Source organism: Pelodiscus sinensis, chromosome 15 (genome assembly GCF_052426305.1).
Source record: "Pelodiscus sinensis isolate ZL-2025 chromosome 15, ASM5242630v1, whole genome shotgun sequence".
In the NCBI taxonomy this organism is placed as follows: domain Eukaryota; kingdom Metazoa; phylum Chordata; order Testudines; family Trionychidae; genus Pelodiscus; species Pelodiscus sinensis.
In genome coordinates, this window is record NC_143066.1 from 4,169,390 (window position 1) to 4,183,333 (window position 13,944).

At 59.5% G+C, this 13,944-nt stretch overlaps 1 protein-coding gene across 4 annotated transcripts in view; it reads right to left on the bottom strand.

Moving 5' to 3' along the window:
* Positions 1 to 2,063: 2,063 nt before the first annotated feature.
* RAB11FIP3 (RAB11 family interacting protein 3) overlaps positions 2,064 to 13,944 on the bottom strand; it is a 110,623-nt gene continuing 98,742 nt past the window's right edge. For all 4 annotated transcript variants that reach the window (XM_006113864.3, XM_006113865.3, XM_075899076.2 and 1 more), the window contains 6 exons: positions 12,551 to 12,691; positions 10,940 to 11,021; positions 7,708 to 7,845; positions 6,522 to 6,677; positions 5,816 to 5,956; positions 2,064 to 4,929 (listed from right to left, as the gene is read on the bottom strand). In XM_006113864.3, the coding sequence (XP_006113926.3) occupies positions 4,816 to 4,929; positions 5,816 to 5,956; positions 6,522 to 6,677; positions 7,708 to 7,845; positions 10,940 to 11,021; positions 12,551 to 12,691 (772 nt within the window). In that variant the 3' untranslated portion in view covers positions 2,064 to 4,815. The remainder of the gene's footprint in view (positions 4,930 to 5,815; positions 5,957 to 6,521; positions 6,678 to 7,707; positions 7,846 to 10,939; positions 11,022 to 12,550; positions 12,692 to 13,944) is intronic.

The window sequence follows — 13,944 nt, forward strand, 5'->3', positions numbered from 1 at the left end:
CGCTGACTGAGGTAAACTCGCGCGCGTGGCGCCATCTCAGCCAGGATGGGATGGGCCACGCCCGCCGTGGTCCCCTCGCGCCACACTGGCCCCGTGTCCGTGGCACCATCAAGGGATCAGAGCCAGCCCCTTCCGAAGGCAGAACAGCCCGAGCCGTTTCCGAAGCCCCTTCACACCCTGGCTACTTACCAGCCCCTCGGTGAAGCTCTATGGGTCCCAAGTCCCTTTGTCTCCTCTCCTGTCCAGACTCGCTCCGGAGCCGGGTCGGCCTGAGGGGAGCCCGGGACCGATTGTGCGTCAAACGGCCTGGGAGCACGCCCTGGTCCTGGACGTCCCGGCCCAGAAAGCAGCCCAAAGGCGCCCCGGGCTCGAGCTCAGCACAGGAGAAGGCCGGGGGCTGGCTACAGCGAGACCGTTCCACGGCCCTGCTCCTAACGCTTCACAATTCTGCTACCCCAACATCTCATTGAACGTAAAACAAGGGAGCCCCCCGCTCCCATTTCACATGGCGGGAGGTGGCTGAGCAGAGGGGAGGGGACCCGGTTCCCCTTGCACAGGGCTGCAGCTGATCAAGGGGTCCTCATTCAGCTCCCCAGGTTATTTACAGCCTGTCGGAATCGGAGTTCCCAGCTGGCACCTGGCCCCACCTCGGCCCTCCTTCGGCATTGCGCTTTGCCTTTCAGCGATAGGAATCATAGAACATTAGAACTGGCAGGGGCCTCGAGTCCAGTCCCCTGCCCTCCCGGCAGGACCAAGCACCGTCCAGACCATCCCTGACAGGTGTGTGTCCAACCTGCTCTGAAATATCTCCAGGGATGGGGATTCCACAACCTCCCTAGGCAACTTATTCCAGTGTTTCACCACCTTGACAGGCAGGAAGTTTTTCCTAATGTCCAACCTCAGCCTCCCTTGCTGCAGTTTAAGCCCCTTGCTTCTTGTTCTATCCTCAGAGGCCAAGGAGAACAATTTTTCCTCCCTCTCCCTTGTGACACCCTTTGAGGACAGCAGCTTTCAAGCACGTCCCCCGTCTTCTCTCTACCAAACTAAACAAACCTAATTCTTTCTGTCCTCCCTCATGTTCTCTAGACCTTTCATCATTTTTGTTGCTCTTCTCTGGACCTTCTCCAATTTCTCCACATCCTCCTTGAAATGTGGTGCCAGGAACAGGACCCAATATTCCAATTGGGGCCTACTCAGCCCTGCACAGAGCGGAAGAAGGACTTCGTGTCTGGCTCCCCACGCTCCTGTTAATGCAGCCCAGAATCATGTTTGCTTGACTTTGCTTTTTCATGCTTTGCTTTTCTTGCCACCCTGGTGACTCCTATTTAGCTTGTGGTCCACTGTGACCCCGAGATCCCTTTCTGCAGGGCTCCTTCCTAGACGGTCGCTTCCTGTTCTGTGACACACGGATTGTTCCTTCCCGAGTGGAGCACTTTGCATGTGCGACTAAGCAGCCCAGGACGAACTGTCCAGCTTCCCGCGGAGTTTCCGGATCGCTGAGACTGCATCTCCCGTGATGAAGGGGACCCCCCCTCCAAAGTCAGCTCCCCTCCCCTGGCTCCTCCCAACAAGGGGCGCCGCAGAAGGCTGGCTCCGGAGCCCACTCCCACGCCAGGGTTTCAACAGATGCGGCCACATGGGGGCAACACAATGGGTGGAGGGGAGAAGAAGTCAACCGATGGGACTCCCATTAACTCATGCCCTGCTTTCTGCTCTCACGGACCCTTGGCCAGCCGCTGCCACCTCATGGAAGGCTATGGGGTTCCCCCTCCTCCCCCCCCGCTTACACCAGGGCCCACGGCAAGACTTGGCTTTACAGATCCCCCCATAGCGACACGGCTGCCCTCAGCCCACACTCCCTGCGCTTTACACCGCCCCAGCTAACAGGCGCGGGGAACGCCTGCGCCCAAGGAGACGGCTCCGCAGGTGAACAGCAACCCTCAGCCCCTTCTGCTTTTCACACCTGTCAGCACATGAGCAGTTCTGACCACAGCCGCTCCCGGTCTCCCCCCTCCGGCAGCCCTTCCTCCCACCTCGAGACAGGGCACACACACACCCACAGCCTCATTGTAACAGCTTTAATTTGACAAGAATCAATACATCATCTCAGACAATACTGGGTTTGCCTCTTGCTTGGAGTTTCCTTCACATACCAGCAGGGAGACAGGACCTTTGTGGGGAAGTACAGTTTTCCTCGGGGCTTAAAGCAAGGTCAGTGTGCAAGTCAGTGCTTTTTGTTTAAACCTCTTTTCCCGGTGATTTATTTACAGTTACAGTACCTCTTAGTGATCAACAGAGAACATGTATTAACTGGGATTCACCATCCCAAGTTGAGAAAGGCAGATCTCTGATATTTATATCTTTATACATATATATATATATATATTTATGTGTATACACAGATACATTTCTCTCTTCTTTAAAGTATTAAAAAAATTGATCAACCTCCTGTCTATAAAAAATACCTACTCTACAAGATAGAAAAATTTCCCTCTCAAGTATACACTGATTTACACGCAAAGCTACTCGGGAAATGTACATTCCGTGGCTTCTTCCCGCAGGCTCAGGGAGGGAAACGGGCCACGAGGGGGCAGCTCAGAGAGCCGTCAAGCGAGCAGGAGCTCATGGCTTGCTGGGAGAGGCTCCCGGGGTGGGGGAGGGAGAAGGAAGAGGATCGCGGCTCATTGCTCAGGCGAGCGAGCAGAGAGCATGCAGCCCTCGCTGGAGTCTCCTCTCGCTCGGCACAGTACGAAGACAAGCCCGAGGGTCGGTGTGTTCAGAGCGCGACCGGGGACTTCTCGGAGGGCCCAGTGAGATGGGAGCCCCGCCCTGGCATGGGGGAGATGGAGTTGAAAGCAGCGACCTGCACCCCGCCCCCACCTCATTCTCTTACCCAGCAGCACCTCATTTGAAATCCGGGCAAATCCACACGGACGCCCCATGAAACCACCGCTGCGCTAGCGTGACAGGAACGCCAGGGACGGCCAGCACCACTGCCTGGGTTGGGGGATCGCTCCCCACGGCCCTCCCCCACCTTAGAGACCTCCTCGGGGGCAGCACGAATCACACTCTGCAATTGTGCCTGCCCTGAAGAAAGCCGCCTGGGGCCCAGGGCTTCTCCTTCCTGGATTAAGAGGAAGGCAAGATGCTGGCTCCGTAGTCACAGTGGTCGGGGTGTTATTACTCTCCAGCACTCAGAGGGAGCAGCTGGCCCTGGTTGCCCTGCTGAGCAGCTGGGCCAACAGTGCAGATGCCCTGGCTCTGTGGCCCAGGGGCACATTTAGGAAGCTGCAGAGCAAACCACCACGGCAGGATTCGCCACCTTGGCCTGGCTAACTGGGCCCTTCTGCAAGCGACTGGGCGATTTAGAAACACTCACCCCCGGCTCCAACAGAAACCGCCTGTCGAGTCAACGTCGCCTGCGCCTGGGAACGGGCCAGCTGGGGTTTCAGCCAGCACAGGGGAGTCGTTTCATGTCAGCTCCTAGAGCAGCCTGGGGGCAGATGGCAGGGGAACAGGAGGAACCGGATTTTTTCAGAGGAGGAAGAGCTAAGCCCAGGAGCCGAGTCAGTCGGGAGTGTGCCGGCCTGGGGCCCAAAGCCACTGGGTGCTGTTGAGCAACTGCGGCTTTGACTTCCTGGCTGATGCACTGGCCAGGGCTTCAAACGCAGCGGCCCAGTTTGGTCAGGCGCTTCGAATGGTCCCGCGTTAGCAAGGCTCTCGGGTGCCAGCGGGCCGCCGGTTCCGTTGCACCTTTTCGCATGCCAGCACCAGCCTCACTGGGTGGAAAGGCTGGAACCCCCCGCAGGCGGCCTGGGGTCAAAGCAGCAGCCGCTAGTCCCCAGCTTGGAGTCATTACGCGACTCCAGTGTCCTGGCAAGCCAAGGGGAATGGGGGAGCCCGCCTGGGAGGGGCGCCAGCGCTGGCATTCGGGCCCGTAGCGCACAGCAGTGACGTGTAACAGCACTTGGACCCTGAAAGCAGCATGTGAACAGGTCGTGGTCTTCTCTGCCGCACCGGGCTGCCTTACACGCCTGGCTGGCTGTGCCAGGCTGAGCCCTGCCCGGCGTGCGGCAGAAGCGAGGAGGCACTGCCAGCTAGCAGGTCTTCGCTAATCAGCCAGGCCGAAATCTCACAGGCCGGGGAGCTGCTGTCCCTGCGTCTAAGCCCCGTGGTGGCCCCCGGCCACTCGCTACCCGACTACAGCCCCGCCCAGCTGCGACGCGATCGAGGCGTGCTAAGCTGTGCAGCTGATGGAGCCAGCGCTGCAGGAAGCCAGCCCCGGGAATCATGCGAGGAGCGGAGCCAGCCCCACGGCGCATTCGAAGCGGCTGCCGCGGCGTTACCAAGCCGGAGCGCGCACATGCAAATGCCCAGGAGTGTGTAAACCCCCGTTGCGCCCCATACCCAAGCTGCCCATCGCCCTGCCCCCTTCCTTCCGCCCGCTCCATGGAGAGAAGTCATCTAGGGCTCCAGCTGGGTCAGGAGGCCTTTCGGAGTCACCTCCTGCCAGGGTCCAGCGCGCGGCTGTCCCGCCATTTGATATGTTCTGCTGCGGGGAGTCAGGACCCCTCCTCCCCCGCACCACATGTTCCTCCAGATTCCCTTGCGCCCCTCAGCCAGCCGGGGTCTCGAGGGAGCGGCCCACAACAAAGCTTTGTTGCCATTTTCGCTTCCCCCGGCCCCGGGAGGAATTCATCCGGCGGGCCGAAGTGAGACCGCGCGTCCCGTCATCGAGATCGAAGTCTCCTTCGCCTCTCGGCGCGCCAAGTCCACCCCGGCCCTCCGCAGGCGGGCTGCAGCGCCCGGCTGCCTTCACTTCACTTCCAGGATGGAGGGGCTGGTTTCCATGATGGCCACGATGATCCTGTCGATGTAGTCCTGCAGGCGGGAGTTGATCTCCTCCTGCTTCTGAATCGCCTCCAGCAGCTGTCGGGGAGGACGAGGAAGAAGCTGGTTACTCCTCGGCCACAGCTCAGGAACCGATTTCCTGGCAATATGCACCCTCGGGCCTCGCTTTGGCACATGGCAGTACGGGAAGTCAGGCACTACCGTGTGAAAACTGAGTTTCTCTAGTACAGAAAGAAGGGGGTTGTGTGTATGGAACCATGCGAAGAAAGTCAACAAGGAAAAGTGATTTCCTCGTTCCCATAATGTAAGAACTGGGGCAGGGGCTCATCAAATGAAATGAATAGGCAGCAGGTTTAACACAAACAAAAGGAAGTGTTGCTTCATACAACACATCAACCTGTGGAACTCCTTGCCACAGGACGCTATGAAGACTTTAACAAGGTTCAAAAAAGAGCTAGATACATTCAAGGAGGTTAGGGCCAGCAACGGTTATCAGCCCTAGCCTCTGTCGTCAGAAATGAGAATAAGTAACAGGGGAAGCATCACTTGATTCCCTGTTCTGTTCACTCCCTCTGGCCACTGTCGGCCAACAGCACCATGGGCTAGGGGTGACCCTACCCAGGAGGATGTGACCTCGTGAGCAGCACATTCAGCCCCACCTGTCCCCCTTCCAAGGGTACACCATCATGTGAAGAAACAACCTGCCAGTGCTAAGGGGACCCATAACCCTCTGGCAGACCGGCCCCTTTCTAACTGCAGCAGGGCTGTAGAAAGGAACCGCCGGGGCTCTGTGCCCGGGATTCTTTTCCTGGACTGCTCCCCACAGGCCCCAGGGATTATCAGCAGCCATCTCTACTGTGGAGGGCACTTCGGGCTCCTTCCGGAGCAACGAGTGGGGTTTAAGCCCCCCGCTCTTGAGGCAGAGGAGAACAGGAACACGCTGCCGCTAGACAGCCCACAGTACCTCGTCTCTGGAGACGGAGCTGATTTCGGCAGCCAGGGACTCGGAGAAGGAAGCGGAGAAGAGGTTCTTGGCTCCCTGAATGCTCAGGTTTATGATCTGTCCATTCAGCTCGTCATTCTGATCCTTCAGGGTGCGATTGTCCTGCTCACAAGAAACCAGAATCAAACCGGTCACAATCCACGTTGCGAGGGCACCACACAGGCCACGCAGGGAAGGCACTTTACAATCAACTGTTAGTGGAACTGAGGCCTCGTGCCATTAAGTGACATGGCCAAGGTGCTCTGTCAACTAAGTGGCAGAGCACACTTAAGACTACAGCTCTCCTGACTCTTGGACTCCCCGAGCTAGCAGCGCCCTTGGAAGCTTTGCTCAGAGGTGCGAATACATGCAGCATGCTGGGTCCGTCACGCCTCTGCTGAGCGGAGCAGGACGAAGCAGTGACACAGGCCGGCTGGACGGCACCCGAGGGACCGAGTCTCTCCCCGAAGTGGCTCGGGCCAATCGGACAGGGAGCTGGGAATAGAGGGTGGAGATTCCCCCCAGTTCCACACAGTCCCAGCTGCGCTTTGCCCAGGCTCAGTCATGCCCTGCGGCCGGACAGTAGCCCAGCGCAGGCCTGGCCGGGGTCGTGGGAGCCAGGCAAGTCAGCGCCGCGGCATTGGCGCTGCATCGGGTGGTGCCCAGGAGCCCCCCGCCAGCCCCGCACCTGCTTGAGCCGCCGGATCTCTTGCTCCAGCTCGCTCTCCCGCGTCCTGCTGTTGTACTCATGGAGTCCCGCGCTGCTGCTCCGGCCGCGCCGCTGCTCCGCCTCCAGCTTAAACAGCTGCAGGTGCTCCAGCTGCTTGCGCAGGTCCTCGATCAGCTGCAAGGCAGGGAATGAGAGCGGTAGCGGGAGGGGGAGCGGCCGGGAACGCCCCAGTGCGGGGCTGAGCGAGGGGGGAGGCCACAGAAGGGGCAGAATCATTGGCGCGAATCACACAGGTACGTCCTCAGTGTTACAGGCCTGCCCCTGCGCACGCCCGGCCTTCTCCATGGCGCCTTTGCACGCCGACAGGAACAGGCTGCTAGGCACTCTGGAGCCGGGCGGGGAGAAGGTGGGGTCTGAGACCCACACATCCCCACGCACGGATGTCCCACCGGGACCACGCCAGCTCCCCTGCCCAGCTGTGCCCACGCACCCCCACGCACAGCTGTCCCACCAGGCTCTGCCATGCAGCAGCCATTTGAGGAGTGGCCAACAGCTATAAGATGTTCAGACACATGGTCCCGTTACTCAGCGTAAACACCCCCTCACTGGGAAACCAGGCAAGAGCTGCTCCCCCGCAACACGAGTTGCCCAGCAGGGCAGCGGAAAACACGAGCAGGGTGTGATGGACCCATTCTTTGGGTGTGTCTTTGGCCCATTGAGAACCATTGTCCCACAGGTAATTAGCATGTCCACAGGCTCAGCCCTGCCCAATGCTTAACCACATGCAGGGAAATCTTCAGTTTCCACACAGATTACAGATCTACACACACAGACATTATATACTCACATAAACAGTGTACACAGGATCAGAAAACAACAAGCTCCCATTCAATACCCCACATGGCTCCCTTTCATACAGATTTCTGGGGCCAACACCCCCACGTAGGGGTGCAGCAGCGATCTGGCTGCTTCCCTCCAATTCAGCAACGTGACACAGGGAAAGGCAGCTGAAAGCATCAACTGACTCCTCCCCCTCCAGCAGCCACGTTCTGTGGCCAGCAAGGCCAGTTCACAGAGCCATGTGTCCCTGGGGGGGGGGGGGGGAACAGCCCCGTGCCCCGGATACTGGGCGCAGCATGGCGAGCCCTGGGGGTTCACACAGAGGGCGCCCGGAGAAGGGGCCGGTGCCGGGGTCTCTGCTCACCTCCTGGGTGGATTCCTTCTCCTTCTGGAACTGGTGCCTCTCGTGGGTCAGCTTGTCTCCCATCTTCCGCTTGCTTTCCTGCTCCTCCCCCAGGAGCGCGGCGAGGTCGTCCATCTCATCTACCAGCTTCTGCTTCTCCTGCAACCAAGTCGGGCCAGATGAAATCACAAGGCCTGGCCAGGCCCTTCTGCTCTGCCGAGAGGGGAGCCCGCAGGCCCCAGCCACAGGGGGACCCGCCCTCAGCCCACGCCTGTCAGCGTGGACAGCTCTGCCTACAGCACTTTCCTCTGCTGTCCGAGGCCTTCCCGGCCTCAGCGCCCTGCCAGCAGTAACCAAAATGCATCAGCATCGCCGGGCGAGGCGGAAGAAAGGACGCCTGCCTGCCACAAGCGCCATTCCAGCCGCCTCTTGCGCCTGCACCGAGCCCAGACGGCTGAGCACATGGGCAGGGGCAGAGAGCGTTGCAGGCCTGAGGCCTAAGCAACGTGGATGAAACTGGCATCAGCTCAGAAGAATCCCTTCTTCTGTACAACGGCCGCGCGCTCAGGACTGTTTCTGACGGAGCCAGCGGCCGATCCCATGAAGCCCCGTTTTTCCTGGGTTTTAGCTGGGCACGGATTCCGCAGGAAGCCAACGAAAGAACCGAGCAGCGTGAATTAGCATCCAAGAGAACTACCCCCAGGGGTTTTCAGAACTCGCATTCCTCTCCCGCCTGGCACAATGGCGGAGAAGGGCCGTCGGCTGCGTTTGCTCCCGTAAAACTCATCGGCTCGCGAGCGACAACGTTTGCTTCCCCGCAAGCACTCGGCCTCTCTCCCCAGTCTTGCACCCCGCCCTGGTCGTAAGCTGTAACTGGGTTCTGAGTTTAAGGGGATTGCCGGAGTCACTTATTTTTATAACTGCCAATGTTGTCGATCCTCTCCTCCTTCCATTCCCAAAGAAGCAGGTGCTTAACATTAGCTCCCTGGAGAAGTGGCCTAGTTTTCAGGGGGACTGAGTCCCTACTGCCCCCAGTGAAAACGAAATCACTTAATTAGGAGCAGACACTTGTCCTTGGAAAACCCGTTCCTTGCTCATACGGCGCCTTGGCACGTTCCGCGACGAGCAGGCTATGGAATTGTGAATGAATGCCAGCAGCCAACCGGCCATCTAGCTTCCCAACACCGGAGTCCATCGGCAGAGGGTTCCATCCTCCAACGAGAGCTAATTGCACCTGTTCCTGCTCATTAGCCACACGAGCGCAAACCTCGAGATAAGCACGAGCACGTTAGGCGGAGCCGAGTGACCAAGAGTCACCTTCAGGTGGCCGGATGCCCAGCGGCGCCCTCGCAACATCCACATCTCCCCTCAGCTCTGCTCCTGCTGTGTGAAACCTGCGCCTGTTAGGACGGTCTATTCTCGCCAGCCAGGGGAGCCTCCCCACATGTGTATAAGCAAGGTCTTAACGGGAGAATCCCTGGGGGAGCTTTACAGCTTGTTTCATGCAAGCCATCAGACTGGAGGACGGGCAGGGTCCCTTCTGGCCTGGAAGTTTCTGAAGCTACAAAAAACTTATCGGAAGCCAAATTTAGGCTCTTGACTTCATATTTAGGTATCGAGAGCGAGTCTTATTCATCCAGAGAACCTTGTATATTGGCAAATATAAGACAGACAGTAAAATAATTCTAGACAGCGGTTATATTACCACCACCAAGATACACCCATATTCCACCGCACACCCCCCTCTCTGCACTCACACCTGCGTAAAACTGCCCTCTGCTAAAACGGACAGTTAAAGAAACGCAGCCCTGCCAGCCTGCCAAGACTGCCCCTGTTCAGCTGCACAGGCCCCGCCAGCCTGCCAAGACAGCCCCTGATCAGCTGCACAGGCCCCGCCAGCCTGCCAAGACGGCCCCTGTTCAGCTGCACACAAAGCGGCTCCTGGATCTTGCGAGGCAAGAGGAAAGTTGAGGGGCACGTCGGTGCGCTGCAGCATGGACATTTCCAACCCACTGGGGCAACCCCCCGTGTGCTGCTAAGTGCATGAGTAAGGCTTCCCGGCAAGAAGGGAACCCGTGTCTGAACAAGCGTCCCCGCAGTGCGCTACAAGGGGTCAGAATTTCATTCATAAACAGCAAAGATGCTGGCACACGCAGCAGCCCCCTGCAGAGCAGCCGGTGCCCAGCTGATGCTCGCGGGCGGCGGCGGCACTACCACCGAAGGGCGTGCAGGACTGCAGTGCTCCAGGTCGGTCTGGAGGCTCTGCTTTTACAGCGCAACGCAGTGACTCAGCAAGTCTCCGTGTCCACGGAGGGCAGGACCAGCAGAGGAAAGGGATCTCTAGTCGCTCGCTCGCTGCACATCACTGGGGATTTCACACCAGGGTGCCGTGCAAACGGAGCCAGCTCTGCTCTTTGCAACTGGCACTTCGCCCACGAGCATCAGCAGGGACTCACAACACGGCCGTGGCCAATTCCCGACTCCGCAGCGTGCTCTCACTCGGCAGAAGCTACGCCGTCTGGGAAACCCAGCAGGACGCAGGTGTCAGCGGTGCTGCCGTTAGCTCTGGGTAGGGCCCCATAAAATCTAGCAAACCGGTGCCCGATGGCAGCCATGGGGGAAGGGGGGGGGGGGGAAGAGGGGGTTTGATTTTTAAAAGACGTGATTTTATGATCTCCAGCCACACACCACTGAAAGAGTTTTAAAGAAAATTTTAGCTTAGGGTCCTGTCAACTAGCACAGGAAGATCAGAAACCGATAGGATGTACCTGGGGGTCACTGCGACTTGCTTGGCTCTTTCCCAGGGTCAGTGGTGCCCAATAGCTCCGCCCGGCTTGTTCACGGTTACGTTGACTAGACCCTCGCCGAAGGAAGCAGAGCCACAGAGCTGCGATAGGCAGAGCGGGGTGGAGGTGGGGGGGGGGGACGCTAAGACCCAGCGGTGCCCCAAATTGTCTAGTGCCCTGCCTGGCTGCAGATTCTGCGTATGGGTGAGGGCAGCCCTGGGCGTCAGTGACTGACACACCCACAGGCGAACTCGAGGGAAGCTGCAAAGGGCACGCGGGGAAGGAAAGCGTGAGGCGCTCAGGAAAGCCAGCAGCAAGCCAGGGTGCCGAGTCAGCGGCTACGCAGGGATGCATGGTCACCCTTCACCGCTAAGGAATCTCTGGCAGCACGGACCCCTCAGCCCAGATTTAAACACGCCGACAGCAGAGCAGGATGCATCTTTGTGGGCGCGCGTGCACAGCCTCACCTCCTCCAGCCTCTCGATGTTGGCTTTCAGACAGGGGACGCAGGATCGCAGCTCGCCGTTCTCCTCCTCCAGCTGCTGCAGCCTGGCGAGAGAGGACCACGCTGAGAGCCGGGAGAGGCAGGCAAGCGCACAAACAAGAGCGCCCTGGTGCAGACGGGAGCGTGGGGTAGAACCAAGGAGACGCTCCAAAGCTCGGCCGGGGTCCTCCCACCCGGCCTCCCCGGCAATCCCAGGGAAGGGCCCCCCCCCCCCCAGTACCCGGCTTAGCTGGAGTCCTCTGCATTCCAATGGTTTGTCCCCAGTTCTGCTGCCTCGCCTCTTGGGGTTTGTACCTTAGACACGCAAGGGCCGGCATCACCCCCTGCTCCTCCCCAGGCCTGCCCTAACCCACCCATCCCCCTCCCTGAGCATGCCCTGATGCCACCCCCCTCCCCTCCAGCGCCTCCTCCACAGCAGACAGCTGATTGCCGTGGGCGGAGGCCCTGGGAGGAAGGGGGAGGAGTTAATCAGCAGGGCTGCCAGGGGGAGGTGGACGAGGGAGGTGCTGGCTGGCAGCAGATGCTAAGCACCCTCTAATTTCTCCCATGGGTGCTCCAGCCCCCGACTCCCATGGAGCTGGCACCGGTGCCCAGAAGACGAGTGCCTGGGTCTGGCACATGGAGGAGCCCAGCGATGGTCTCAATGAGCATGCCAGGCATGAACGGTAATTACCCTGAAATCCCACGCCCACGCCGCCCCTCCCCCAAGGCCCCGCCTCTTCCTGTCCCTCCCCTAAGAACCGCCCTCCACCAGACAGAAACGGGTGGCCAACCAGCTGATTGGCAGGTGGCTGGCAGGTGCACAGCCCCCACTGTTTTCCCCCACGGGTGGCTCCACCCCCAGAGCCACCGTGTACAGCCCCAGGGTTAGCGTGCTCCAGTCTGCATGGGCCCCTCTGCTCAGCCGGCTAGTGCTGGGCAAGAGGCATGTTCAGCTGAGCTGCTCTGCGCTCGCCGAGTGCCACGGGAAAGCCACCCCGCCCAAGCGAAGAGGTGCCCCTCACTCAGGCCAGGCTGGCTCTGCCCGGGGCCTGGCGCCGGTTACTGCAAGGGTGCCACGCAAACTCAGAGCGCCCCCTGCTGCTGGGCCGTGCCCCAGGTGGGGCCGTGGCGCCGTCCTGGCTAGAGCCACCCAACGCTTCTGCGGTGACCCCTCCCCCTCGGCGCTGCGTGGGCGAAGGGAAGGCGCCCGCTGAAGTCAGAACTGCCAGGCAGCTCCCTGGGAGCAGAGCCGATGCCTGGCCTGTCTCTGACGATGCGTGGGAACGGCGGGGGGGTCCCAGGAACGGTCTCGCTATTCGCACCATTGGGGCGGGGCCCGGGGGAGCATGCGCGAGCTAACAGAAGCCATGTGGAAAGTTCTCCCTGGCTGGACACAGGTGCCGCCGGTCTGAGGGGGGTGGGCTCTGTGGGGGCAAAGCTCCGGAGGGAAGAGGTTTAGAACGCCGCCTGCTCGGCATGGCCAGGGCTCCAGGAAACGCTCCCGACTCCTCCCCCGCGGCGTTTTAGTGGTCTCAGATTGCGCGGGGAAGCCTTCGGGCCCATCCCCAGAGGGGCTGGCAGCTGCACCCACCTGGCTTGCAGATTCTCGATCTCAATGCTCTTCTCTCTCTCCAGCCGGGTCAGGAGATCTCGCTGCTTTCGGGTCTCCTCCAGGAGTGTCTCGTCTGCTTTCAACTCTTGCTCCTTCAGCTGTTCCTCCAGGGCATTTGCTCTTTGGAGAGAAGGACGGGCGGGGGTGAGCCCAGGCTGAGGTTACACGGCAGTCCTGTTGGGGTCTGGATATTATGGCTCCTTTCTTTACACCCTCCTCCTCCCCTCTTCCCCCTACTGAACAGCCACTAGAAGCCAGCATGGGGTTAGAAGATCATCCAAGGAACAGCTGCTGCACAAGACCAAGAACCGGGTCCTGCCAGGCCCACACCTGACAGGCCCCTGGGGGAAAGCAGATCACGGCCACCCAGTCCCGGGATGCCTCCGCCCATTGGGTAGCTAAACCACAGAGAGCCCAGGTAACAGATGTTTGTATCCATCACCATTTGGCTCTACCTGTGGTCTGGCCTGTTCACTCCCTCTGGGGCACCTGGCAGTGGGCGCTGTGGGCAGACAGGACACTGGCTAGTGGACCCATGGCCCGACCCAGTCTAGCCATTCTTATGTACAAGCCTCAGGGGTCACATTAAAACCAGCCCAAAGGAGGGATGAAGAAAGCAGTACGAAAACAAGGGAAAGGATTTCCTTAAAACTTGTGTTAGTGGGTAGCAGAGAGCTGACAGCATAAGCTACCCAGGCCAATTACTCTAATTATCCTCCCTTCCACCTGGGATTGTCATGAGTAGGAAATTCACATGCCACTTATGGGTAATTCCTTTGGGCACCCGCATCATCAGTGATACCCGGACAGCCGTAGGGTTGCACTATTTGGCTCCCTGCGTGTCGCCTATGAATTAAGCAGGTCCCACCGAAGCCGGACCACTAACCGCCGCAGAGAAGTGTCCAAGGACAAGGCAGGGGGTTAATAGCTGTTGGGAGCTGTAGACTTCTAGCAGCTTCCATTAATTTTACGTTACATCAAATGCAGGACCTGAAGGCAGTGACCATTTCCCTCTGCGTTCTCCACCCCAAGTGGTGTGGAGGGCTAGTTTTCCAGGCCACAGCCGTCGCTGGCAGACGCTTACAGCGCTGCGCGGCACAGCACACGCATCTCAGAAGATGTCCAAGAGGCAGAGGCACTTGCTAAAACACAGCAGCTGTTTGGTGCTCATCTGCTCACCCAAGCTGGTCCTGGGAAGCCAGCGAATGGACAGTGCAGAGCGGGTGTCTGCCAGGGATCAGTGAGGGAAGGCAGATCTGCTTCACTTCAAGTCTCTCCTGTCTCTTTCTACCAACTCCTCTTCTGCTGGCTGGCGTCCACCACAGGCCTACCTAACCGTGGGCGCATCTGAGCAGCTGCCTTTTCCGCGCAGA